This window comes from Hypanus sabinus, chromosome 10 (assembly GCF_030144855.1).
Source record: "Hypanus sabinus isolate sHypSab1 chromosome 10, sHypSab1.hap1, whole genome shotgun sequence".
Lineage (NCBI taxonomy): Eukaryota > Metazoa > Chordata > Chondrichthyes > Myliobatiformes > Dasyatidae > Hypanus > Hypanus sabinus.
This window is the reverse complement of record NC_082715.1, coordinates 135,112,468-135,139,294: the sequence shown is the minus strand read 5'-3', so window position 1 is coordinate 135,139,294 and position 26,827 is coordinate 135,112,468. Positions and strand designations below refer to the sequence as shown.

At 42.3% G+C, this 26,827-nt stretch overlaps 2 protein-coding genes across 8 annotated transcripts; both read right to left on the bottom strand.

The window, feature by feature from the left end:
• Positions 1-8,604: 8,604 nt before the first annotated feature.
• LOC132401151 (zinc finger protein 229-like) lies at positions 8,605-18,521 on the bottom strand. 3 transcript variants are annotated; one of them, XM_059983046.1, is made up of 2 exons: positions 18,318-18,521; positions 8,605-10,969 (listed from the first exon to the last, which is right to left on the bottom strand). In XM_059983046.1, the coding sequence occupies exon 2, from the start codon at positions 10,481-10,483 to the stop codon at positions 9,137-9,139; it is 1,347 nt and encodes a 448-aa protein (XP_059839029.1). In that variant the 5' UTR covers positions 10,484-10,969; positions 18,318-18,521; the 3' UTR covers positions 8,605-9,136. The 3 variants fall into 3 exon arrangements, with proteins under 3 accessions (XP_059839029.1, XP_059839028.1, XP_059839030.1); XM_059983045.1 differs by having other exon boundaries at positions 18,328-18,521; XM_059983047.1 differs by lacking the exon at positions 18,318-18,521 and adding an exon at positions 18,132-18,294.
• A 1,850-nt stretch (positions 18,522-20,371) lies between these two features.
• On the bottom strand, positions 20,372-26,119 carry LOC132401152 (gastrula zinc finger protein XlCGF57.1-like). 5 transcript variants are annotated; one of them, XM_059983052.1, is made up of 2 exons: positions 25,609-26,119; positions 20,372-23,048 (listed from the first exon to the last, which is right to left on the bottom strand). In XM_059983052.1, the coding sequence occupies exon 2, from the start codon at positions 22,961-22,963 to the stop codon at positions 21,947-21,949; it is 1,017 nt and encodes a 338-aa protein (XP_059839035.1). In that variant the 5' UTR covers positions 22,964-23,048; positions 25,609-26,119; the 3' UTR covers positions 20,372-21,946. The 5 variants fall into 5 exon arrangements, with proteins under 5 accessions (XP_059839035.1, XP_059839032.1, XP_059839034.1 ...); XM_059983049.1 differs by having other exon boundaries at positions 20,372-23,428; positions 25,268-26,118; XM_059983051.1 differs by having other exon boundaries at positions 20,372-23,428; positions 25,408-26,118.
• Positions 26,120-26,827: the final 708 nt, after the last annotated feature.

Here is a 26,827-nt window from a genome sequence, read left to right as displayed (position 1 = left end):
CAGAACCAACTGATAAGTCTTGAGCACAGCCTCTTTCACTAATTCGTAATCACCTGTCTCTTCAAGTGATAGGGCTGAATAAGTTTGTTGTGCTTTACCCTTAAATACAATTTGTAACAAAACAGGCCAGTCGTCTTTCCGTCACTTTCGATTTTGAGAAATTTATTCAAAATGCAGGAAATATTTATCAACTTCTGTTTCTTCAAACGGAGGTACCAACTTCAACTTCTCGACTGGCACTAAACCAATCACCAGGGTCTAACAGTAGATCTCCTTGCTGCAATCCCTATCTTTTCCAACTGCCTCTTTTTATCTGCTTCCACTGCCTTGAGCTGTTTTAATTGCACTCATGCCATCTTTGCCTATCCTCAGCTGCCATCTTGATTTTTTCTACCTGAAGCTGAATCTCAACCTCAGTAGATTTACTTTCAGCAAACATGTCCAACACATCTTCCTCAAACACTTTCTTGGATACATAATACTCCACTATTAACGTCTAAATCTGAGCCTTCCTCATTTTAGTGTTCCCCTTAAGTTTTAACTTTTGAGCAATTTCCAACAGCCCAGCCCTCTTAGCGTCATCCAATGCTTCAGGGGCTGGCTTTGCCAGAAACCTATCAACCTCCATTGCTGCGATCTTCTACTCAGATTATGGATCAATCAATAAGCCCCCAAATTTGTTACATGCATGCAATGGTTTAAAAGAACCAGCAGCAATAGACTACACCTGGAGTCTGGTTTTGATGCTAAAAACCACTATTTATTAGAAACTACTTAATTTAGTAACTTAAACCAGGTAAATCAAAAGATAGCAGTGTTATGCATATACATGTGTGTAAATACGATTTCCAAAGTCGTTCAAGCTCCAGTGGCAAGATTTAAAGTCTTATGATGGTAATGTAAGAAAGTTCAGTTCAATGCAGAGTTGGTTTGGGGGAGGGGGGGAAGAGAGAGGTATCTGTCAGCCAAGGTGAAATCCTCAATAGGAGAAGAATGAATAATCAGGTTGGTCTTCCCTCGTCAAACTCCAAATCCACTCTCGAGTTAACCAAACGTAGCTGATCACAAAGGGTACTGCCTTTGATGGAAAACTACCACCCAAGCATGGGTAAACACACCGGTAGCCTCCACAGGGTCAGCCCTTCTACACACCATGATGGACACTGAACGATTTCCCTGGTCGATCCTCAACCCACCCTTGTGGGCACTCAAAAGTTTTACCCAGTGACTTTTCTGTCCTTGGCTTCCTGTTTTTTTGACTGGCCGCCTTAACTGGTGTTCCACTCTGTGTCTCTCAGCAAGAGAGTCATCTGATCTTCCTTAAATAAACACGCTGCAAAGCATCTGGAAACATCAATTGTCTATCATATAACTCCACTTCTTTCACCATAGCAACCTAGAAGCAGGCAGCAGTAGTCAGTTTCTCGCTCTCTCTTTTAAAGGCACAGTCCATGTCCGTCACAAGGGGCTTCAGAAATTTAACCATATCCAGAGTTACTTGGGATGCATCTCGACCAATCTGATTAGTTTGTAGCTGACCTTTATAATTTTCTCTAGTAATATCTCGTATTTTCTGCTGGAGAGACTGTACCTGGCTTTCTAATTCTGCTATGTCTAGGGTGGTGACTCTTGCTACCCCTTCTACTTTTGACGGACTTAAATTCACTACTGCTTAGTTACCTTCCAAAAAGGTGAGTAAATTATTGCTCCATTGTAGGTGAGCACCATTACTTCAGTGAGATTAAAACTTACCTGCACATGCTGGTACCCTGGTACCGAAATGACAAATTCCACATATCTTCTAACACTAATCTTATCCCGTTCGTATTACACTGGTTACCACTACATTTAGGCTCTGGTGTAGTTTCCGTCACTAGAGGCTGTGGGGTAGAGATTTTTCAAAGTTTTAAAAACCTGGAAAGGGCTTGGGCCCTGACAGCAACTCTTTCCCATCTCCTTTAGGGCATTCTCCATTCTACTCTCCTGTGGACAGTTTATAACGATAGAAGCAACCTTTGCGAAATGCTTGGAATGGCCAGCCCAGTCGACATACCTCTTGTATAGATCACTACTACACTCAATATTCACTTGAGTGTGATCCCACAGAACTGTAATCTTACTGTGGCCATCATTACCTGAAGGCTACTGAGTAATTGCACCTAAAGACCGGCGTATGATTATCCCCTCTGGGATACTGAATAATGCCACCTCTAGAATTTTATTGCATAGGAATTGTAGCTTTGTACCTTTTGTCAAGCCATCTACCCCAGTACAATACAAATTGGAGTCCTCCATTTCTCCTTTGTTAGTCCACATTACCCAATTCCATTGAGTAGATTTGTTTTTGTTCACTGAGTGTTCTCCAAGCAATGACCTCACCATTGATATGTTTGTGTAATAGCTCTGAAGCAAGACTGACCATGGCCCCAGTCAGGGTTAATTCCATTGCAACAAGATACATTATTCTCTCCATGTTGAATTAAATCTGTATTACACAACAGTAATTACTGTTCTTATTTCAAGTTTAAATCTTAAGTTATTTTAAGTCTATATTTTCGATTTGTTTTTCTAGACCATCCAATCTGGACTCGCAATTGTCTTTGGACTGAAGGCACCCAACGTGATTTCAGGATAGGAGAGATAAGCACTAGCACATTTTCCTTTTCCTTTTTTTTTGACAAAAATCCCCAGTTCTCAGGATGAGGAAACTGAAAATTACCCCTTGCTGGGATCTGTCCCCATTTACTTGGAAAAGTTGTTTCATCCTCAAGACTCCCAAATCAGGGCTACATCAATTGTTCTGTGTCAATGGTGATAACATTCCTGTTTCTCCCCCAGCAATTTCAGTTGGTTGACATGGTACCACCCACTTTTATATGGAAGAGTCAGTACTTTGTACACTGAAGGACTTGATTTGTCTATAACTTCATAGATCCCTGCAAACTTTGGATTTAAAAATGAGGTGGGTTGATGTATTTGAATCATCACTCTCCATCCTGGACTTAATTCTATGAGACTGACTTTTGAGTCACAGTAGGCTTCACTTTGTTGATTCTTCATTTTTCTAATTGGTGGGCTGCCACATAATTGGCCTCTTTCACTGTCTCTACCAATTGTTGTAGCCACTTTTCCAACACAATCCCATCAATTTCACATTCTGACATCTAATCCTAACAACTCCTCCAATCCTTTCACGTCCGTTCTAGTCACGTGCTTATAAGGGGTGTAAACTGTTGAAGATGGCTCTCTATTCCTTATTATCAAAACTGCCTGCCATGTTTCTGCACCATTTTTGCAACATATTTTTTAGTGTTCAATTCATTCTTTTCACAATTCCACTAGACTGTGGTCTACAGGGTGTATGAAATCTCTGCTTGATCCATTAAACTGCCATGACATCTTGCATTATCTGGGCTGTGAAATGTCTGCCTTGATCCCCAGCAAGTGAATATCTTTCCAATAGGATTTTTACAAAGGCCTTTGTTGTGCTTGTCCTAGCTAGGAAACCTTCCACCCACTCCGTAAAGGTCTCTACTATTACCAGAATGTATTTGTACCCTCCTGGGGTGGAGAGTAATGAACCAACATTAATCTATCTGCAAATTAGTCCAAGACCCTTCCACTGGTCTGGTGTGTTGTAGGGCTCCTTTCTTTACCTTTCTGTCTGGTTTATATGGTGCAGAGATCAAGCATTTCTTGACATCCTTCATCTTAGGCTACCAGCACACTTCCTTTATCTTTTCCAGAGTGCTTTTGTACCCCTGGTGTCCCCATTGATGATACAGGACTACTTCATCTTTAACAAACACTCCCTTGTTGTCTTTGTATATTTCAGACCCTGCTCCTTCTATTCATTTTTTGAAATCTTTATTTTTCTTCTGCTCCTTGGTTAAATCCATAATCTGTTGTTCCTTCTCCCTCCCAATCTCACTGATGTAAAGTGTTGCCATTGCCAGGGTTTCAGTCATAGTTCCTCAGCATAATTTAAAAATCCCTAATTATCAAAACCGTCACCTAGTAGCTTCATCTGCAAAATCATACCAATCAATATCTCCAAATTCACCTTCCTCCCCTCTTTCATATCCAAAAGCACATATTATTCCTCGCTGTGCAGCAAGTTGGTCCTGCAGCTTTTGCATCTGCTTTAAACACTTTGCATGATCGCCAGTGTTATTCTTCCTTTCCTGTGCTGATTCCTGAATCATATGCATTGCCATCTTTAAATCACTGCACTGTTTCCTTAATCCTTCCACTTCACTTTTTGCTATCTTGGCTGCTTTCTCTGAAACTGGTTCACAAGCATCAAGCCCATACTCCTTCGACCCTGTAAATCAGTAACCCTTTCTCTCAAGCTTTCTACCTCCTTTTGTATTCTCCATTTAACCTACCTTAGTCAGCTTCTGCTTTATGCCGATTTTCTAATATTTCTAGTTGTAACCTATCTCACTTGCTTTATGCTGACATTTGTTTTCTATTACTAATCTGTGTCATTCTGCCTTAGCACTCTGTGGTAATTGTAGCAAATCCTCAATTAAATAACCAACTGTAACTAGTTTTAGTAATTGTTTAAACAATTCCGGCAGCTTCTCTTGGGCGATTTTCCAAAGGGTATACCCTGTAGGTTTCCCTTCGCAGCCAGGGTGACTGACAAACCCTTCATATTGTGACCACTTACTTTTTTTTAATAATTTTTTTTATTGAGTTTTCAAATAGGTTACAAAAAGAAAAAAAAAATTATCAACCCTTCCCCCCTCCCCGCAGCATATCCCTATAGAAGAGAAAACAATGAAAAGAAAAAAGAAAGAAAGAATGACTGGATATCGGAAGATCCCCACATGCTCCATGGAGTTCATAATAGCTTTAGTATATATATTTATTTATTTCCCCAAATAACCAGTAATTTTATCTTCGGAGCATCTATATATTTAATCCTATCTTTTGTAAATAAGTGCGCCAAATTTTCGGAAATATTTCATATTTATCTCTTAAATTATAAGCAATTTTTTCAAGTGGAATGCAGCTGAAAATTTCATTCTTCCAACTATCTCTTTCTTTTGGATTAATTCTTCTCCATATATCAATCAAATTTAAATCTTTCATCAAAAAGTTAATTTTGCTACTTTTGATTTTGTAACAACTGTTGTTGATCTATCTAAAACTGGGTCTAGACACCTATTAATATTTTGTCGTGTGCGTCAGCCAAATTCAAAAAGGCCTCATATAAGTTTTACACCATTTTCATTTGGTGCATAAATATTCATAAGTCCATAGTTCTGAAAAAATTTGTCAATGTATAATTACATATCTGCCCACCGAATGAATTAATACATTTTGTATTTTAATTGGTAAAGTTTTATTAACCAAAATTGCAACTCCCCTCGCCTTTGAATTAAATGAAGCTGCAATAACATTTCCGACCCAATCTCTCTTTAATGTCTGATGTTCTGTCTCTGTTAAGTTTGTTTTGTGTAAAAAAGCTATATTGATTTTCATTTTCTTAATGTATGTTAAAATTCTTTTTCTTTTCACCGGTCCATTAAGCCCATTAACGTTAAAACTTTAAAAATTCAGTAAATTAGTCATTATTTTTAACAGGGTTACTCCAATCTATAATAATACCTAATCTTTCAACTTTCAGAGTACCTTGGGGAATCTTTTTAAAATTCTCCATGTTGCTATGTGATCATCCAGGCAAAGAAAGAAAAATAAAAGAAAAATAGATTATAAAGAAAAAAGTAACAGAATACCCCCCTACTAATGTTGTGGATAAAAGAAAACACATTACCCCCCTCCGGTGTACGGGTCATGGCAATCGCCATGATTACACACGTGATTCCCGTAGCAATCGATCCGAAGTTCCCCCAGCTCCCCCGTAACTTAAAAAAGTATATATAAGAAAAGAAAAAATATCGCTACTCTCGATTAATATTTCTCAAATTTTAACCTTTACCCCCTGTATCATATAATTACTAATATATTTCAATATTCTTCTGTTCTTATATGTCCATCAACTCCATTCACTGTCCCTGTCTTCATCTTTAATCCACTTCACTTTTAAATCTTAGGCTGTGGTTAGCAAATATTTGGCAGTTTTTGTGCAAACCCTTCCCCATCCCGATAATCAGTAAAAAATCTTCTTTTTCCGACATCCAAAAAAACTATCAGGATTGCCAGGTGACGCAATATAAATTTATAACCCTTTTCCCATAAAACTTTTTTCTCTGGATTAAATTCATTCTTTCTCTTCAAAAGGTCATAACTTATATCAGGATAGAAAAGAACTGCTTTCCCTTCTATCATCAATGGCCCGTTTCTCTTTCTGGCATGTTGGGCAGCCGCCTTCAGGATCTTTACTTTATCTTGCTATCTTAAGCATTTTATCAAGATTGATTGTGGGTTTTGATCAACTTGAGGTCTTGGTCTTAAGGTTCTGTGAGCCCTTTCAATTTCAATTAACTGGGTTCCTTCTTCCATTTCCAAATTTTCCGGGATCCATTTTTGAAAAAAAATTATTGGATCCTCTCCCTCTATAACTTCTTTAAGTCCAACAATCTTAATATTATTTCGTCTGCTAAAATTTTCAAGCATGTCCACTTTTTCCAACAACTGTTTTCTTTCTGATGTCCAGGCAGAAATATTATCTTCCATTTTATTCATTCCATCAATGATGTCACTTGTTTCATTTTTAATTTTCTTGTCCATTTTGTCCTGTCTTTTTATCATTTTATCATAGTCTTCATATTTTTAATATTTTTATTACTTTTAATGCTTTTCATTAATGCATTATTTGCACCAAAGATTTTCTTATGTCTCCAGAAAAACTTTCACCTCCAATCTCTTCCTGTTGTTCTTCTTTATTTTGTCTCTTCATCTTCGTCTGATTTATCCAAAGAATCTAAATCTACCTCAGATTCACTTTCATTTTCAGTTCCAATCGTAGCTGGGATTTGTAGTTTAAGTTGCTCGTGTTTGCGCATTCCCCTTCCTTCACGCATGCGCAATTCCTTTTGCTCTTTTTTTTTGGAGACTGTTGATGTTGCCGCAGTTTCCTGTTGTGTATCGCCAGAGGTAAAATGCACTTGAGCCCGCGGCCCTTCCATTGCGGCCGGCCTTGATTCTTTTCCAACTTGTGTTGTCTTCAAGGTAGTAGTTTTCTTCTGCTTCTGTTTATGAGACATATCTTGGGACAATCCTGAGTAGTTTATAAATAACTTTTAGAAAGTATTTACTAACTTTTCTTCACTTAAACATTGTTTTACTGGTTTTTTACGGGAGAGCTGGATTTCCACGTCTCGATCCTACGTCATCACGTGATGTCCCCTTGTGGCCACTTCCTCAACACAAATTTCTAGAGGAATCCCTTCCAATCAAAACAACCCAAGACCTTTGAGCTTGCAGATTTTCCTTGAGGTTTTCATGTGGGTTAGTAACTTCTAACTACCTACCTTCATGACCCGACAAATGAAGAGAAAGATTTATCCTTGAGCCACCATCAGGGATGCCAATTTTATTATACAGATCTTATAATACCGAAGAGAGAGTCAGAGAGAATCTGTATTTACCAAGAAGTAGCCTTTATTGTCTCAACTAAAGAACACGTGGTTCATAATCTAGCTAACTGTATGCATATCCACTAGAATTCCCTGACCCTCCATGAACAGTCAATTAAGAGAAAAGGTATTACCCAGTAAAGGAGTCTATGCTGGACAGGTGTTCCTTGTGGTCCCAATCTCACATGTCTGTGGCGCCCTTGTCATCCATGATAGTTGGTCTCTGGTTGCTGGAGAGTTATCACCATTTTGCATTTGGAGCTCCAGATTCTTATAGTTTCCTTCATCAGTTGAATGAATGGATTTCCATCCCATTGGCTCAAAGTCACCTGACCTACTTTGGTCACCTTCTTACTGGCTCTAGTCTAGGGCTACAACCAATGTTGTTCCATGGTTAATGCCCCTCCCATCTTTGTGTGTTTGTGCCTTTCAACTCTGACTGGTCCAAACCAGTTAAACGAGTTGACCCAAACACTCAATTTAACATGATTACAGATTGCTTCTTTAGTAGGACTAGAACTTTACTTAATAAATAGCTACTTGTCTGAGAATGATCTCAGATTCACTAGGTCATCACTTGAACCTCCTTATGTCCACATTCAATTGCTCTGATTAGATTATCCCCGAGCAAGTATCAGTTCAGAGTTCACAAAATGATGGAAAACAGAGACATTTGGATTGTCTGCTACTTCTGTCCTGAGTCATCTGAATCCACTGATTTGTAGACGGTTGTTCTTTTTGTCTACTTCCACTGTCCTTGATTCATTCAAATCCAATAATTTGTAGACTGTAGTCCCTTCTGGCCAACAAGGATATTCTTCCTCAGGCAAGAGATCTGAGACAGAAACATAACTGCAGTCAGTTTGTCTTCTTCTTCGGTCTGCAGATAGTCATGCAGGAAATTCATGGGAAACTTCTTCAGCCATGGTGGAGACTGTCTGGAACCCATCACCAAAGAGCGAGTGAGAGGTGAACAGCAGGATGGATTTAAAAGGATTATCATGGAACAGAAACACTGGAAGGGTCTAGCTGGACTGAGCTGCCTGTCTACTGTACATGGGGTGAGTTGTAAATCCAGCAAGTACCTGAGGCAAAGTTTAAAATACAAATGATTTATTAATAATGTATCCAGAAAATTAATTTCCACTCCCATTAAAGGATTAAAGGTGAACATCAGCAGAAGAAACTCCTCTCAGTTCCAGAGGCCAGGATGTAGAACTGGATGTGATAAGCAGCAGCAAAAATTACTGGAGTTCAACACCAACAGTCTCTTTTGAATTCGTCTCTGACTTCAGCAAATTTGATGGTTAAATATCCAGCATGAGGCATATTAAAATTGTGTCCTCTCTGTGAACTCGGTAGTGTTTCGTAAGTTCGGATGTCCGACTGAATAGCTTCCCACATTCAGAGCAGAACAGCCTTTCACCAGTGTGAACTTGCAGGTGTGTCTGCAGCCTGGTTATCTCAGTGAATTGCTTACCACAGTCTGAGCAGGTGAATGGTTTCTCCCCAGAGTGAAGTCGCTGGTGTGCCTGGAAGGTGGATAACTCAGCGAATCCCTTCCCACAGTCTGAGCAGGTGAACAACTACTCTCCCGTGTGAACTGACTGGTGTGTCAGTAGGTCTGATGATTCGGAAAATCCCTTTCCACAGTCTGAGCAGGTGAATGGTTTCTTCACACTGTGAGTTGACTCATGTCTCTGTAGGTGGGATGTTCGAGCAAACCCTTTCCCACACACGGAGCAGGTGAATGGTCTCTCCCCAGTGTGAACTCGCTGGTGTCTGTACAGGAGAGATGAACTAGTGAATCGCTTCCCACAGTCTGAGCAGGTGAATGGCCTCTCCCCAGTGTGAACTCGCTGATGTATTTTCAGTTCAGAAAACCGACTGAATCCTTTTCCACATTCAGAGCAGGAGAACGGCCTCTCACCAGTGTGAACTCGCAGGTGTGTCTGCAGCCTGGTTATCTGAGTGAATTGCTTACCACAGTCTGAGCAGGTGAATGGTTTCTCCCCAGAGTGAAGTCGCCGGTGTGCCTGTAGGGTGGATAACTGAGCGAATCCCTTCCCACAGTCTGAGCAGGTGAACGGCTTCTCCCCAGTGTGAACTCGCTGATGTGTTTTCAGTTGAGATGACGAGATGAATCCTTTCCCACAATCTGAGCAGGTGAACAACCACTCTCCCGTGTGAACTGACTGGTGTGTCAGTAGGTCTGATGATTGGGAAAATCCCTTTCCACAGTCTGAGCAGGTGAATGGTTTCTTCACACTGTGAGTTGATTCATGTCTCTTTAGGTGGGATGAGCGAGCAAACCCTTTCCCACACACGGAGCAGGTGAATGGCCTCTCCCCAGTGTGAATTCGCTGATGTCTGTACAGGAGAGATGACCTAGCGAATCGCTTCCCACAGTCTGAGCAGTTGAATGGCCTCTCCCCAGTGTGAACTCGCTGATGTATTTTCAGTTCAGATAACCGAGAGAATCCTTTCCCACAATCTGAGCAAGTGAACAATCCCTTCCCAGTGTGAACTGACTGGTGTCTGTGAAGGGCAGATAACGAATTGAATCCTTTCCCACAATCTGAGCAGGTGAACAACCCCTTCCCAGCGTGAACTGACTGGTGTCTGTGAAGAGCAGATAACGAATTGAATCCTTTCCCGCAATCTGAGCAAGTGAACAACCACTCCCCAGTGTGAACTGACTGGTGTCTGAGAAGCTCATTTGACTGAGTGAATCCCTTCCCACATTCTGAACAGGTGAATGGTTTCTCCCCGGTGTGAACTGACTGATGTGACTGCAGGTGAGATTGTCTAGTGAATCGCTTCCCACAGTCTGAGCAGGTGAATGGCCTCTCCCCAGTGTGAACTCGCTGATGTCTTTGTAAGTTGGATGAGAAAGAGAATCCCTTTCCACAGTCTGAGCAAGTAAACGGCATTTTCCCAGTGTGAACTGATTGGTGTGTCAGTAGGTCAGATGACTTAATGGATTCCTTCCCACATTCTGAGGTGAACAGCCTCTCTCCAAGGTGAACTGAACAGTGAGAACAGTTGGTCAGATAACTGAGTGAATCCCTTCCACGTGACAGAACGAGAATGATATCTCCCTACTGTCAATTCTCTAGCAATTCATTAAGTCAGATGATTGACGTAGTGACTCCCTTGTACAATCAATGCAGTTGAAGACCTAGTGTTCTCAGCACGTCAGTTCTAGTGGATTTCACTGAGTCACAACAAAAATCTTCATCTCAGTCACAAAGCACATTCCCAGCTGGAATGTAATAGTTCTTCATCTCCAACGATCGCAATAAATATATTGGTGGTACAGAGGAAATATCTGGTCACTCCTTAAAATCTGCACAGACGCAGCAAACCTGAGGTGCTCGAGTTTGAGATTCCCGTTCACAACTTCACCATTTCTAACCCTGTAAGATTTATAAAAGACATCAGTTGGTGAAGGACAGCATTTTAGATGTGATAATTTTAGTCCTTACGGTGACCTCTGACATCACACTGTAACTGCGAAATTCAACCCACATTGAAGGAACACTCCTCCTCTTCTAACTGGGCGGAGATCAGTCATCTGGACTGACCATCAAATTCTCTGACTGTTTTTCTGTCCGTATCAGAATGGGCCATATCTGCCCAACTTCAACCTGTGACTTGGCTCAGTCTGCCTGCATTAGTATTATTTCAAGTTCTGGTCAAGTCCCACAGGACTACAAAGAATACATGATATTACATGGCTGATCTGGACACTTTCTAGTTATTCTGAACCCCTCCCCCTCAAGTAATTGATAGTGGTGAACTCAGCAATGCCAATGAATATTGAAATTTTTGAAATACCCAGAGAGAGTGGGGTAAAACACGTTCTCAGAAGTAAAAAGGTCCAGACTAAGAGAAGGCAGAGCAAAAAAGATATTCTCAAGAACTAAAGCTAAATCAACAAGAGGAGGGTCATAACAGGACCTAGTGTTGGATAATGAGCCTGGCCAGGTGACTGACCTTTCAGTGGATGAACGGTTCGGGAACAGAGGCGACAGCTCCTTATATTTCAGGATAGCTATAGATAAGGATAGGTATGGTCCTTGTCGGAGTTTTAAATTGCAGTAGGACAAACTATGAGGGCATTGGGCAGGAACTAAGATTTGATTGGGAACACCATTATTCTGGCAAGTCCACATCAGACATGTGGAGGGTGTTTAAAGATCAATTGCACAGAGTACAGGAAAAGTGGACGAAGATGGCAACGGCCATAGGATTAACTTTGAGGGCACAAAACTACTGCGTCACGCCAATCGCTTTTGGGACTGCCTAGCTAAGCCAGCTATTGAAATCAAACTAGAAAAGAAGAATTTTAACAAAGATGAGGGTCTCACTCTTAAGTAAGAACTGAAATTCAATTGTAAATAAAGTGGGACAGCAGAAAGCTGATTGGAAAGGACTAACCAATCAGGAAGAATGGACAACAGGGGAGGGGGGGTTGTCATCAAAACGTCGGTTAAGAACAAGAACATAGTCATCATACACACCAGGACATAATAGGTCCTTTTTCATTCTCTACACACATGAAGAGTAAAAAGATAACCTGGGAGAGGGTGTGTCTGTAAGGATAAAGGGGGGAATATCTGCCTGGAAGCAGAAAATGTGAGTGTGGTACTTAATGAGTACTTCCTGCATTTCCTAAGGAAAAGGATAGGAAGGACCAGAAGATCAATGTCATGTGTATAAATATGTTTGGAGTTTCAGAGATCAAAGAAGAGGAAGTTTTGGGACTCCTAATGGCTATTAAGGTGGATTAATCCGCAGGGCCTGATGGGATTTGCCCCAAGTTACTAAAGGTGCCCTTAACCAGCATTTTTGTGTCCTCTCTAGCAACAGGCGAGACCTGGAGACTGGAGATTGGCTGATGATGTACCTCTACTTAAGAAGGGAACAAGGGAGAATCCTGGCAAACGCAGACCAATGAGTCTCACGTCAGTTGTAGGGAAATTGCTATAGAAAATTCTTAAGGATAAGATATATAAGCATTTGGAAACCCATGGCCTAATTAGGGAGAGCCAGCTTGATTTGAGGTTTTTGACAAGGTGATGAAAGAGATTAATGAGTGTAGTAGGGCAGTGGATGTTGTCTACATGGATTTCAGTAAGGCCTTTGACAAAGTCCCTCATGGGAGGCTAACCCAGAAGATTAAAATGCATGGGATCTGCAGCAAGTTGGCTGTTTAGATTCACAACAGGTTTGCACATGGAAGGCAGAGGGTAATAGTTGAAGTGACTTATTCAAGCTGGAGGTCTGTAATTAGTGGTGTTCCACAGGGATCGGTGCTGGGATTTCTGCTGTTGACCTGGTGGAAAATATTGATGAGTGGGTTAGTAAATTTGCAGATGACACTAAGATTAATGAAGTTGTGTATAGTGAAGAAGACTGGCAAAGAACAGAGTACAATGTTGATCAGTTGCAGATATGGGCTGAGAAATGGCAGATGGAGTTTCACCCAGATAAATGTGAGGCATTGATAGGCAAATATAAGGATACAGTACACTATTAAGGGCAAGACCCTCAATGGTGTTGCTGAGCAGAGAGATCTTGGGATCCAAGTTCATAGCTTCTTGAAAGTGTCTTCACAGGTTGGCAAGGTGGTTAAGAAGGCTTATGGAATGCTTGCTTTTATTAGTTGAGGCACAGAGTTCTAGAGTCAGTACATTATGTTGCAACTTTATAAAACTTTGGTTTGGCCATATCTGGAGTACAATTCTGGTTACCCAACTTTAGGCAGCATTTCCAGACTCTAGATTTGGGATTGCCAAATGTTACATGGATTTTCTGGTGTAGTCTGGTTGTCGTGTGCTTTTGTGATATCATTCTAGAGGAACGTTGTTTCATTTTTTAAGGCACGCTGCATTGCAGTTGTGGTATCTAAATGACAATAAACCAAAATTCAATTCAATTTAATGTTGAGGCTTTGGAGAGGGTGCAGAAGTAGTTCACCACAATGCTGCCTGGTTCAGAAAGCATGTACTATCACAAGAGGATTGATAAACTTGGGTTGGTTTCTCTGGAGTGTTGGAGGCTCAGGGGAGATTCGATACATCTTTATAAGATTATGAGAGGCATAGATAGACTGGACAGGGGCTATGTGTTTCCCAGGGTTGAAATGTCAAATGTCAACTTCCAGAGGGCGTGCATTGAAGGTGAGAGGGGGTAGGTTAATGGGGGTTGGGAGGAATAAATTTTTTACTCAGAGTCATGGATGCCTGGAATGCACTGCCAAGTACGGTGATAGAGACAAATACAACAGGGGCTTTTAAGAGAAGTTTGGATGCACACATAGATAGAATGATGGAGGGAGGGATATGGACATGGTGTATGTAGAGGGATTTAGGTGACTTTGATTTGCTTTCTAGCCGGTTTGGCAGGATAATGTGAGTAGAATGGCCTGTTCCTCTGCAGTACACTTCTATGTTCTAAAGCTGATGGGAGGATTTTGTTCTATTTCTCCATACAGCCCTTACTGGCATTTTCAGAGACTGGAAGATGATTCCTCATTGGAGATTAAATCTCCAATTTTTGTTCCCAGTCCCTAATCCCTAGAATTCAAAAAGACAAAAGACAATAGGAGCAGAAGGAGACCATTTGGCCCCTCGAGTCTGCACCGCCATTCTGAGATCATGGCTGATCATTCACTATCAATACCCAGTCCCTGCCTTGTCCCCATATCCCTTGATTCCCCTATCTATCCATCAGATATCTATCTAGCTCCTTCTTGAAAGCATCCAGAGAATTGGCCTCCACCATCTTCCGAGGCAGTGCATTCCACACCTCCACAACTCCCTGGGAGAAGAAGTTCTTCCTCAACTCTGTTTTAAATAACTGACCTCTTATTCTCAATCCATGCCCTCTGGTACTGGACTCTCCCAACATCTGGAACATATTTCCTGCCTCAATCCTATCAAATCCTTTAATTATCTTAAACGTTTCAATCAGATCCCCTCTCAATCTCCTCAATTCCAGTGTGTACAAGCCCAATCTCTCCAATCTCTCTGCGTAAGACAGCCCTGCCATCCCAGGAATCAACCTAGTGAATCTACGCTGCACTTCCTCAATTGCCAGAATGTCCTTCCTCAAACCTGGAGACCAAAACTGTACACAATATTCTAGGTGTGGTCTCACCAGGGCCCCATACAAATGCAAAAGGACATCCTTGCTCTTGAACTCAATTCCCCTTGTAATAAAGGCCAACATTCCATTTGCCCTCTTCACTGCCTGTTGCACTTGCTCATTCACCTTCATTGACTGATGAACTATGACTCCTCGGTCTCTTTGCATCTCTCCCTTACCTAACTCTACACCGTTCAGATAATACTCTGCCCTCTTGTTCCAGCTTCCAAAGTGGATAACTTCACATTTATTCACTTTGAATGACATCTGCCAAGTATTTGCCCACTCACCCAGCCTATCCAAGTCTCCCTGTATTCTCCTAACGCCCTCTTCGCATGTCACACTGCCACCCAGTTTAGTATCGTCAGCAAACTTGCTGATATAGTTTTCAATGCCCTCATCTAAATCATTGACATAAATCGTAAAGAGCTGTGGTCCCAATACAGAGCCCTGGGGTACCCCACTAGTCACCTCCAGCCAGTCCGAGAAACATCCATTCACTGCTGCCCTTTGCTTTCTATCTGCCAACCAGTTTTCTACCCATGTTGAAACCCTGCCCCCAATGCCATGAGCTCTGATTTTACTCACCAATCTCCTATGTGGCACCTTATCGAATGCCTTCTGAAAATCTAGGTACACAACATCCACTGGCTTACCCTCGTCTAACATCCCTGTTACACCCTCAAAAAACTGCAACAGATTAGTCAAGCATGATTTGCCCTTGGTAAATCCATGCTGGCTCGGCCTAATCCTATTACTGCCATCAAGATATGCCACTATTTTGTCCTTAATAATGGACTCAAGCATCTTCCCCACGACTGACGTTAGGCTAGGATAGTTCTCTGTTTTCTCCTTCCCTCCCTTCTTGAAAAGTGGGATAACATTAGCCAATCTCCAATCTTCAGGAACTGATCCTGAATCTAAGGAACATTGGAAAATGATTACCAATGCATCCGCAATTTCCTGAGCCATCTCTTTTAGAACCCTCAGATGCAGACCATCTGGACCTGGGGATTTATTAGCCTTCAGTCCTACCAGTCTACTCGTCACAGTTTCTTTCCTAATGTCAATCTGTCTCAATTCCTCTGATATCTTATGACCCTGGCCCATCCATACATCTGGGAGATTGCTTGTGTCCTTCCTGGTGAAGACAGATCTAAAGTACGCATTAAATTCTGTTGCCATTTCCCTGTTTCCCATAAACAATTTCTCCCAATTCATTCTTCAAGGGGCCAACATTGTTCTTAACTATCTTCTTTCTCTTCACATAGCTAAAAAAGCTTTTGCTATCCCCTTTTATATTCCTGGCTAGACTGAGCTCATACCTGATTTTTTTCTCTCCGTATTGCTTTTTTAGTTAAGATCTGCTGTTCCTTAAAACTTTCCCAATCATCTGTATTCCCACTCATCTTAGCCTTGTCATACTTCTTTTTCTTTAATGCTATACAATCTCTGACTTCCTTTGTCAACCACTGTGGCCCCTTCCCCCTCTTTGAATCCTTCCTTCTCATTGGAATGAACTGCTTTTGCATCTTTTGTATTATCCCCAAGAACATCTGCCACTGCTGATCCACTGATTTTCCTGCCAGGGCATCCGCCCATTTAACTTTTGCCAGCTCTTCCCTCATGGCTCCATAGTCTCCTTTATTTAATTGCAACACTGACACCTCTGATCTGCCCTTATCCCTCTCAAATTGTAGATAAAAACTTATCATGTTATGATCACTACTTCCTAATGGCTCCTTTACTTCAAGATCACTTGTCAATTCCTGTTCATTACACATCACCAAGTCCAAAATAGCCTCGTTCCTGGTTGGCTCAAGCACAAGCTGTTCCAAAAATACATCCCTTAGACACTCCACAAACTCCCTATCCTGGGGCCCAGCACCTACCTGATTCTCCCAGTTCACCTCCATGTTGAAATCTCCCAAAACGACTGCATTACCTTTAGCACATGCCAATGTGCCTAATCAACTTGTACCCAATATCCACACTACTGTTTGGGGGCCTGTACACAACACCCATTAGGGTCTTTTTACCCTTACTGTTCCTCAGCTCAATCCACACAGACTCTACTTCCCCTGTTCCCAAGTCACCTCTTGCTAAGGACTGAATCTCATTCCTCACCAACAGGGCCACCCCACCCCCTCTTCCCATATTTCTGTCTCTACGATAGCACGTATACCCTGGTACACTCAATTCCCAGGCCTGATCCCCTTGCAGCCATGTCTCCGTTATCCCAACAATATCGTAGCTCCCCATTTTCATCTGAGCTTCAAGCTCATCTGTCTTATTTCTGACACTACACGCATTCAAGTATAGAATTCTTAGCCCATTCCTCCTCTCTTTGCTTAAAACACTGTCTACTGTACCTAACCCAGCTCCTTGAACTTCCATCGGGCAAATTGCACCCTGAATTTTGATGACCTTCTCAAGATCACCCAAACCTTGTACACATTTAACCCCATGCACCTTCTGACCAACCCTCTGGATCTGGATCCCTGCCCCCTGCACATCTAGTTTAAACCCCCCCCCCCCCCCCGAGCAGCACTGGCAAATACTCCTGCAAGAATGTTAGTACCCCTCCGGTTCAGATGTAGACCATCCCTTCGAAACAGATCCCAATGTCCCTGGAACAAAGACCAATTATCCAAAAACCTGAACCCTTCCTTCCTGCACCATGCTCTCAGCCTCGTATTAATGTGCATAATCATTCTATTCTTCGCCTCACTCGCACGTGGCACAGGTAGCAATCCCGAGATTGTAACCCTGGAGGTCCTGCCTTTCAGCTTCACTCCTAACTCCCTGAACTCTCTAAGCAGGACCCCCTCACTCACCTTACCTACATCGTTGGTCTCTACATGGACCACTACATCTGGGTTCATGCCCTCGTTCTCAAGAATAGGCTGCACCCGATCTGAGATGTCCCGGACCCAGGTACCAGGGAGGCATCATTCCATCCGAGACTCCCGATCTGCCCCACAAAATCTCCTATCTGCCCCCTTGACTATAGAATCCCCTAAAACTATCGCTCTCTTCTCTTCACTCCTCCCCTTTCTAGTTGAGGGTTCAACCTCTGTGCCAGAGGCAGGACCACTACAACTCATTCCTGGTAGGTCATCCTCATCAACAGTATCCAGTACGGTATACTTATTGTTAATGGGAATGGCCGCAGGGGTGCTCTGCTCTCTCTGCCTCTCCCATCTGTCTACTTCTTGGATTTTTGGTGTGACTACCTCCTGATAACTCCTATCTATCTCTGCCTCTGCCTCCCGAATGATCCGTAGTTCATCCAGCTCCCGGTAGCTTGAGTTCGGCAGTGTTTGGGAGACCCATCCTATCATATTCCTTCCGCCTACGCTTCCAAACACACCCTACGGACTGGTGAGGAAAGCGGTAAAATCACAGCCATGACGGCCTCTTTACCCAGAAATCCCCACGAATAGGATACCCATCTATCCATCACGCTTCCAGTAATGCGCATGCGTAGCAGAAATGGCGCCGATGCCATTGTATATAAGCGAAATCGCAGTGGCGTCCGAATAGAGAGGTGGGGCTGACAGAGAGGGAAAGCACCGAGACTGTTCCGAATTTGTGGGGCCACCATATTACCGGAACTCACAGCAGTTTTCCGTTAGCCGCAGTGCCGACTCCAGTACTGATGAATCCCGAAGCCGCAGCCCCGCTTCTTCCTGCTGCCGATTCACCAGTTTGTCCGTTGTGTTCTGCGCATGCGCAATTGCGGGAATAATTTTTTTGGGCACTTCTTACGCCTGCGCAGTTGATCGCGGGTCATTGCGGGCGAATTGTGCCCTGTTGGGAGCAACTATCACAAAATGCTGGAGAAACTCAGGCCTCGGCCTCAAATATCAACAGGCATCCCCTACCCTGAGAGAAAAAAACTCACAGGTGAAATGTTGCCTCACCTGGAAGGACTGTCTGGGGTCCTGAATGGTGGTGAGGGAGGAAGTGTAAGGGCAGGTGTAGCACTTGTTCCGCTTACAAGTTTAAGTGCCAGGAGGGAGATCGGTGGGAAGGGATGTACACCTGCGCTCGGTCCGCCAGAGAAAGCAGGATCCCCTAGTGGCCACACATTTTAATTCCATGTCCCATTCACATTCTGCTATGTCTATCCATGGCCTCCTCTACTGTCAAAATGAATCCAAACTCAGGTTGGAGGAACAACACATTATATACCGGCTGGGTAGCCTCCAACCTGATGGCATGAACATTGACTTCTCTAACTTACGTTAATGCCCCTCCTCCCCTTCTTACCCCATCACCGACCTATTTAGTTCTTTGCCTGTTCTCCATCTCCCTCTGGTGCTTCCCCCTCCCTCTTTCTTACTCACAAGTCCTCCCGTCCCATGATCCTTTCCCTTCTCCAGCTCTGTACCACTTTCACCAATCACCTTTACAGCTCTTAGCTTCATCCCACCCCCTCCAGTCTTTTCCTATCATTTCGCATTTCCCCCTCCCCCTATTAAATTTAAAATTTCATAGTATCTTTCCCTTCAGCTAGTCCTGACGAAGGGTCTCGGCCCGAACCGTCGACAGTGCTTCTCCTTATAGATGCTGCTTGACCTGCTGTGTTCCACCAGCATTTTGTGTGTGTTATTTGAATTTACAGCATCTGTAGATTTCCTTGTGGTTACCATCTAAAAAATCTCTTTCGATCTCCTGCCCTGATTTGTGTCTCCTGGGCAAAAATTGTATCAGATTGGAATCAATTGATGATTTTAAAAGTCTTTTTTAGTTTGATAGGATGATTCCAACCAGACACATTCCAGCATATTACATTAATCCGTTTAAATACCATAACAGAGTTTTATTCTACTTTACACAAGCGCAGAGCACATACCAATATGGGATAATCAAAAATGGCAGTGATGAAGAAACCACCATATAGAAAACACGCATGCTCCGGAACCACCCAATGGGAAAAGCCCCCGAACTCTAACCCCACTCCCTCCCCCCACAGCCTGAAGGATAGCAGGCACCCCATAAATAGATACAAAGTGATGTACTGTGAAAAAAAAACAGAAAATTCAGAAAGATTTTTAAATCGCTCCCTCTAGTTAAAAGAAACAAAACTCACTGACCTTGTAAGAGGAAAAGCAAAATCTCAATGAAGGAAAATGTTTACATTTCCAACATCTATAAACTATCCCATGTTCATATTTAGCCTTTCTTAAATGAAGAAAGAACCCGACAGGACCAAAACAATAAATTAAAGATAACTATGTTATGGCTGAAAAAGAAAATCCAACACCATCTTAAATTTAACATTAAATCCCTAAAAAAGCTTTAAATTCTGTTATATGATGGTATGACATTCTATTATCTAAAAACATACTGATATATTGAAATTAAACCAAAAAAGAAAAAAAAAGCAATTTTTAAGATCTAAAACATGTCACCTAGAAAAACCTAAGCATAGTTTTTAATAACAAATCAGCACAGTTCTTCAAAAAAAGAGTAGGAAAAAAAGATTAATAGCATATTTAACCCAAATAAATTTTCAAAAATACCAACTAGTAATATTATGTAAGTAATTGAACCCTCCCCAGCTATATGTGTGTGTGTGTGTATATATATATAAAAATCCATTAATAAGAAAAACTACCAATTCATTAAGAAACAAACAAAAAAAAACATCAAACCAATTAATAGGTCAAAGGAACAAGTCCCTTTATCTTATTTTCCTCGGACAAATGTCCGAATAACCATTTGAACATATTTGAACCATGTATCTTCTTTCCGAAATACCAATGATATGCAATAATGAACAAGAACCTTTATCTTCTTTTTAATAGTCTCTCAATGAAATGTCCAAGTGATCTTCATAAATCTTCTTTCCGAAATACCAATGAGATGTCAGATAACCAAGCAGTCTTCCACACAGTTCAATCGTCAATTACAGTGGGTATAGTGCATCTTCATGATCAAAAAATGTACGAGCAGAAGAATTGGGGGAAAAACTTTAATTCAGGTTGGGTAACGCAAGAACAGGTACAGTTTTTTAAAAAATCATATGCCTGTTTCATTCCCAAAGCAAATTTTGATCTTTGTTCCATTACCTCCTTCGGGTAATCCTCATCTTGAATCTGAAAATTCTCACTTTCCTTGCCCTCTCATAATTTGATCTTTCATTTTAAAGTGATGAAAGCAAACTAAAATAGACCTTGGTTTATTTGAATCTTGAAGCTCCAGACTCTTAGTTTCCCTCATCAGTTGAATTAGTGGATTTCCATTCTATTGGCTCAAAGTCACCTTCTTACTTGTTCTAGTCCAGCACTACAACCAATGTTGTTCCATGGTTTCTGCCCCTCCCATCTTTCTGTATTTGTGCCTTTCAACTCTGACTAGTCCAAACCAGTTAAACAAGGTGACTCAGACACGTGATTACAGATTGCTTCTTTGGTAGGTCTGGAACTTTGCATAATAAATAGCTACTCCTCTGAGAACAAATACAGGTTCAGCAAGTCAGCACTTGAAACTCCTCATTCAATTGCTCTGATTAGATTATCCCCAAGCAAGTATCAGATCAGAGTTCACAAAATGGGGGAAAACAAAGACATTTGGATTGTCTGCTACTTCTGTCCTGATTCATCTGAATCCACTGATTTGTAGACTGTTGTTCTTTTTGTCTACTTCCACTGACCTCCATTCATTCAAATCCAATGATTTGTAGACAGTAGTCCCTTCTGGCCAACAAGGATATTCTTCCTCAGGCAAGAGATCTGAGAGAGAAACATAACTGCAGTCAGTTTGTCTTCTTCTTCTTCAGTCTGCAGAAAGTCATGCAGGAAATTCATGGGAAACTTCTTCACCCACAGTGGAAACTGTCTGGAACCCATCACCAAAGGAAGAGTGAGAGGTGAACAGCAAGATGGATTTAAAAGGATTATCATGGAACAGAAACACTGGAAGGGTCTAACTGGACTAAGATGATTCCCTACTGTACATGGGGTGAGTTGTAAATTCAGCATGAACCCAAGGCAAATGATATAATACAACTGATTTATTAATCACAGATCCAGAATATTAATTTCCACTTCCATTAAAGGATTAAAGGTGAACATCAGCAGAAGAAACTCCTCTCATGTCCAGTGGCCAGGGTGTAGAACTGGGTGTGATAAGCAGCAGCAATAATTAGTGAGTTCAATACCAACAGTCTCTTTTAAATTTGTCTCTGGATTCAGCAACTTTGATGATTAAATATCCAGCATAAGGCATCCTTAAATTATGTCCTCACTGTGAACTCGGTAGTGTTTCGTAAGTTCGGATGTCCGACTGAATCGCTTCCCACATTCAGAGCAGGAGAACGGCCTCTCACCAGTGTGCACTCGCAGGTGTGTCTGCAGGTTGGATATCTGAGCAAATCGCTTCCCACACTCTGAGCAGATGAACGGTTTCTCCCCAGTGTGAGTTCGCTGGTGTACCTGTAGGTTGTATAACAGAGTGAATCCTTTCCCACAATCTGAGCAGGTGAACAAATACTCCCCCCTGTGAACTGACTGGTGTATCAGTAGGTCTGTTGACTGACAAAATCCCTTTCCACAGTCTGAGCAGGTGAACGGTTTCTTCACACTGTGAGTTGACTCATGTCTTTGTAGGTGGGATGATCGAGCAAACCCTTTCCCACACACGGAACAGGTGAATGGCCTCTCTCCAGAGTGAAGTCGCTGGTGTCTGTACAAGTGAGATGACCAAATGAATTGCTTCCCACAGTCTGAGCAGGTGAATGGCCTCTCCCCAGTGTGAACTCGCGTATGTCCTTTCAGATCAGATAACCGACTGAATCCTTTCCCACAATTTGAGCAGGTAAATGGCCACATCCCAGTGTGAAGTGACTGGTGTCTGCGAAGGTCAGATAACTCACTGAATCCTTTCCCACAGTTTGAGCAGGTGTACGACCACTTCCCAGTGTGAACTGGCTGGTGTTTGAGAAGGTCAGATGACCGAGTGAATCGTTTTCCACAGTCTGAGCAGCTGAACAGATTTTCCTCAGTGTGAGTTTTCAGATGTCTAGATAAGTTGGATGAGAGAGTGAATCCTTTTCCACAGTCCGTGCAGGTGAATGGTTTCTTCCCAGTGTGAACTGACCGATGTCTCTGCAGCTGAGATGATGAATCAAATCCCTTCCCACAGTCTGAGCAGGTGAACTGTTTCTTATCAGTGTGATCTCGTTGATGTAGCTTCAGTTGACATGACCGTGGAAATCCCTTCCCACAGTCTGAGCAAGTAAACAGCATCTTCCCAGTATGAACTGATTAGTGTGTCAGTAGGTCAGATGACTGAATGGATTCCTTCCCAAATTCTGAGGTGAACAGCCTTTCTCTAAGGTGAAATGAACAGTGAGACAGTTGGTCAGATAACTGAGTGAATCCCTTCCACGTAACAGAATGAGAATGATATCTCCCTACTGTCAACTCTCTAGCAATTCACTAAGTCAGATGTATGACGTAGTGACTCCCTTGTACAATTAAAGAAGTTGAAGACCGAGTGTTCTCAGCACATCCGTTCCAGTGGATTTCACTGAGTCACAACAGAAATCTTCATCTCAGTCACAAAGCACATTCTCAGCTGGAATGAGAAAATTCTTCATCTCCAAGGATCACAATAAATATATTGGTGTCACAGAGGAAATATCTGGTCACTCTTTAAAATATGCAGAGACAGCAAACCTGAGGTGCTCGAATTCTTCGCCATTTCTAACCCTGTAAGATTTATAAAATACATCGATGAGTGATGGACAGCATTTTTGATGTGATAATTTTAGTCACTATGGAGAGCTCTGACATCACACTGTAACAAGTGAAATTCAACCCACGTTGAAGGAACTCCTCCTCCTCTTCCAACTGGGCAGAGATCAGTCATCTGGACTGACCATCAAATTCTCTGTTTTCCTTTCTGCATCAGAATGTGCCATTTCTGCCCATCTTCAACCTGTTCTCGGAGGTCAAGGAAGAGGAAGTTTTGGGCCTCCTAAGGGGTATTGAGATGGATTAATCCTGAGGGCCTGCTGGGATTTACCCTAGGTTACCAAAGGTGGCCCTTGGTCAGTAGTGTTGTGTCCTCTCTTGTAACAGACGAGGTCCTGGAGACTGGAATGTCACTAATGTTGTCCCTCTACTTAAAAAGGGAACAAGGGAAAATCCTGGGAAGTATAGACCAGTGAGTCTCACGTCAGTCGTAGGGAAATAGCTGTAGAAATTTCTGAAGGATAAAATATATAAGCATTTGGAAACCCATGGCCTAATTAGGGAGAGTCAGAATGGCTTTGTGCAGGGCAAGCCATGGCTTACCAGCTTGAATGAGTTTTTTGACAAGGTGATGAGAGAGATTAATGAGTGTAGTGGGGCAGTGGATGTTGTCTACATGAATTTCAGTATGGTCTTTGACAAAGTCCCTTATGGGAGGCTAATCCTGAAGATTAAAATGCATGGGATTTATACAAGTTGGCTGTTTAGATTCAGAACAGGTTTGCACATAGAAGACAGAGGGTAATTGTTGAAGTGACTTATTCCAGCTGGAGGTCTGTAATTAGTGGTGTTTCACAGGGATCAGTGCTGGGATCTCTGCTGTTCGTAATGTATATGAATGACCTGGATGAAAAGATAGATGAGTGGATTGGAAAATTTGCAGATGACAGCATGATTAATGGAGTTGTGGATAGTGGAAAAGACTGGCAAAGAACAGAGTACAATGTAGATCAGTCGCAGATATGGGCTGAGAAATGGCAGATGGAGAGATTCACCCAGATAAATGTCAGGGATTGCAGCTCGATAGGCAAATATAAGGATACAATACACTGTTCAGGGCAGGACCCTTAATTGTGTTGCTGAGCAGAGAGATCTTGGAATCCAAGTTCATAGGTTCTTGAAAGTGGCTTCACAGGTTGACAAAGTGGTTAAGAGGGTTTATGGTATGCTTGCTTTTATGTTGCAACTTTATAAAACTTTAGTTTGGCCACATCTGGAGTACAATTCTGGTCACCCAAACTTAGGAGAATGTTGAGGCTTTGGAGGTGGAGAATTAGCTCACCAGGACGCTGGCTGGTTCAGAAAGCATGTGCTATCACAAGAGGCTGAATAAACTTGGGTTGGTTTCTCTGGAGCGCTGGAGGGGAGATTTGATACATGTTTATAAGATTATGAGAGGCAGAGATAGACTGGACAGAGGGTATGTGTTTCCCAGGGTTGAAATGTCAAATAGCAGAGGGCATGCATTGACAGTGAGAGTGGACAGGTTAAGGTGGAGTGGGTGTGGTAGGGGTAAGTTTTTTTTACTCACAGTCATGGATGCCTGGAATGTACTGCCCAGTATGGTAGTAGACACAAATACATTAGAGGCTTTTAAGAGAAGTTTGGATGCACACATCGAAACAACAAGGAGGACGGAGGGATTTAGACATGGTGTATGTAGGAGGGATTTAGGTAACTTTGATTTGCTTTCCAGCTGGTTTGGCACGATAATGTGGGCAGAATGGCCTGTTCCTGAGCAGAACACTTCTATATTCTATTATAAAAAATGAACGATATTTTTGTTCCGAGTACCTAAACCTTGGAATTTGGTATCTGGAGGTCGGCGTGTTTGGGAGACCCATCCACTCATATTCCATCCACTTGTGCTTCCAAACACAATCTACGGACTGGTGAGGAAAGCAGTAAAATTTCAGCCATGACTGCCTCTTTACCCAGAAATCGCCACGAATAAGACACCCATCTATCCGGCACGCTTCCAGTAATGCGCATGCGCAGTAGAAATGGCGCCGCCGCCGCCGCCATTACTGATCCGCAGAAATTGCAGTGGAGTCCTAATAGGGAGGTGGGGCTGACAGAGGGAAAGGACCGAGATTGTCCCGAACTAGCGGGGTCACCATGTTACCGGAACTCACAGAAGTTTTCCGTTAGCCGCGGTACCGACGCCAGTACTGATGGATCCCCAAACTGCAGCCTTGATTCGACCTACGTCCAATTCGCCAGAGTCATTTGTCCGTTGAGCGCATGCGCAATTTCGGGGATTTTTTTCCCTCGCTCCTCCCCCGACGCCTGCGCAGTTGATCGCTGGGTCGGAGACGGCGAATTGTGAATGGCTGCGCTGTTGGGAGCGAAAAACACAAAATGCTGGAGCAACTCACTGAAATATCAACAGGCATCCCCTACCCTGAGAGAAAAAAAACTGACCATCTGCCTTATTTACACACTTAATAATATTATATGTGATCGTCCTACCTTCTCAGGAAAACAATCTGATAGAGACGGAGAACACTTGGTAAACGCACTTTGCGCGCGCGCACACACACACAAGTATTGTTGTAGTTCTGTTGCCCTTCTCATGAGGTATTGGTTTTATTGTACTTCCCCGCCACACACACAGGAATATTCTTTTTCTTTAGTGACCGGATGTGCAAGTGCGTATATATTGTTTGTGTGCTGTATGTAACGTAGATACTTCTCTTTAATTTGTAATATGATTGTAACTACATTATGACATGCATCTGGACTAAATTATGTGTAGTCTTAATTTAAGTTTGTGCATAGTTGACAGGGTTCTTCGCTCTCAGAGATCGAGCTACGATGAGTTCACACTGGACAAATAGTATGCAGTGATTTATTGTGTCATGGCAGATATCTTTTTGTAAATATTGGCAGTTTTCTTTAAACTAATTTTTGTAAGCTTGATTTATGACACACAAAAATTCAAAGCGATTCCAGTCGTTTTTTCCCTTTGGTAGGAACACAATCCAGCTTTCCTTTATAACTCGAGCTCTCCAGTCCTGGTACGAATCTTTTCTGCACCCTTTCCAACTTAATGACATCTTTTCTGTAGCTGGGAGACTACGACTGTGTGCAGTATTCCAAGTGTGGAATCACCAATGGTATTTACGAGAATGGTTTCAGGATTGAAAGGTTTATCGTATGAAAAATGTTTGGTGGCTCTGCACCTGTACTCACTGGAATTCTGAAGAATGACGGGGAGTCTCCTTGAAATCTATTGAATGGTGAAAAGCCCAGAAAAATTTGATGTGGCGAGTATGTTTTCTTCAGTGGGGGAGTCTAAGACCAGAGGGCACAGCTCCAGAATAAAGGGACATCCCTTTAGAAAGAGGAGGA

Bases quoted from the DNA above. Each gene is read 5' to 3' on its own strand.
- LOC132401151 (XM_059983046.1), bottom strand. From the start codon at position 10,483: ATGCCGTTTACTTGCTCAGACTGTGGAAAGGGATTCTCTTTCTCATCC.
- LOC132401152 (XM_059983052.1), bottom strand. From the start codon at position 22,963: ATGCTGTTTACTTGCTCAGACTGTGGGAAGGGATTTCCACGGTCATGT.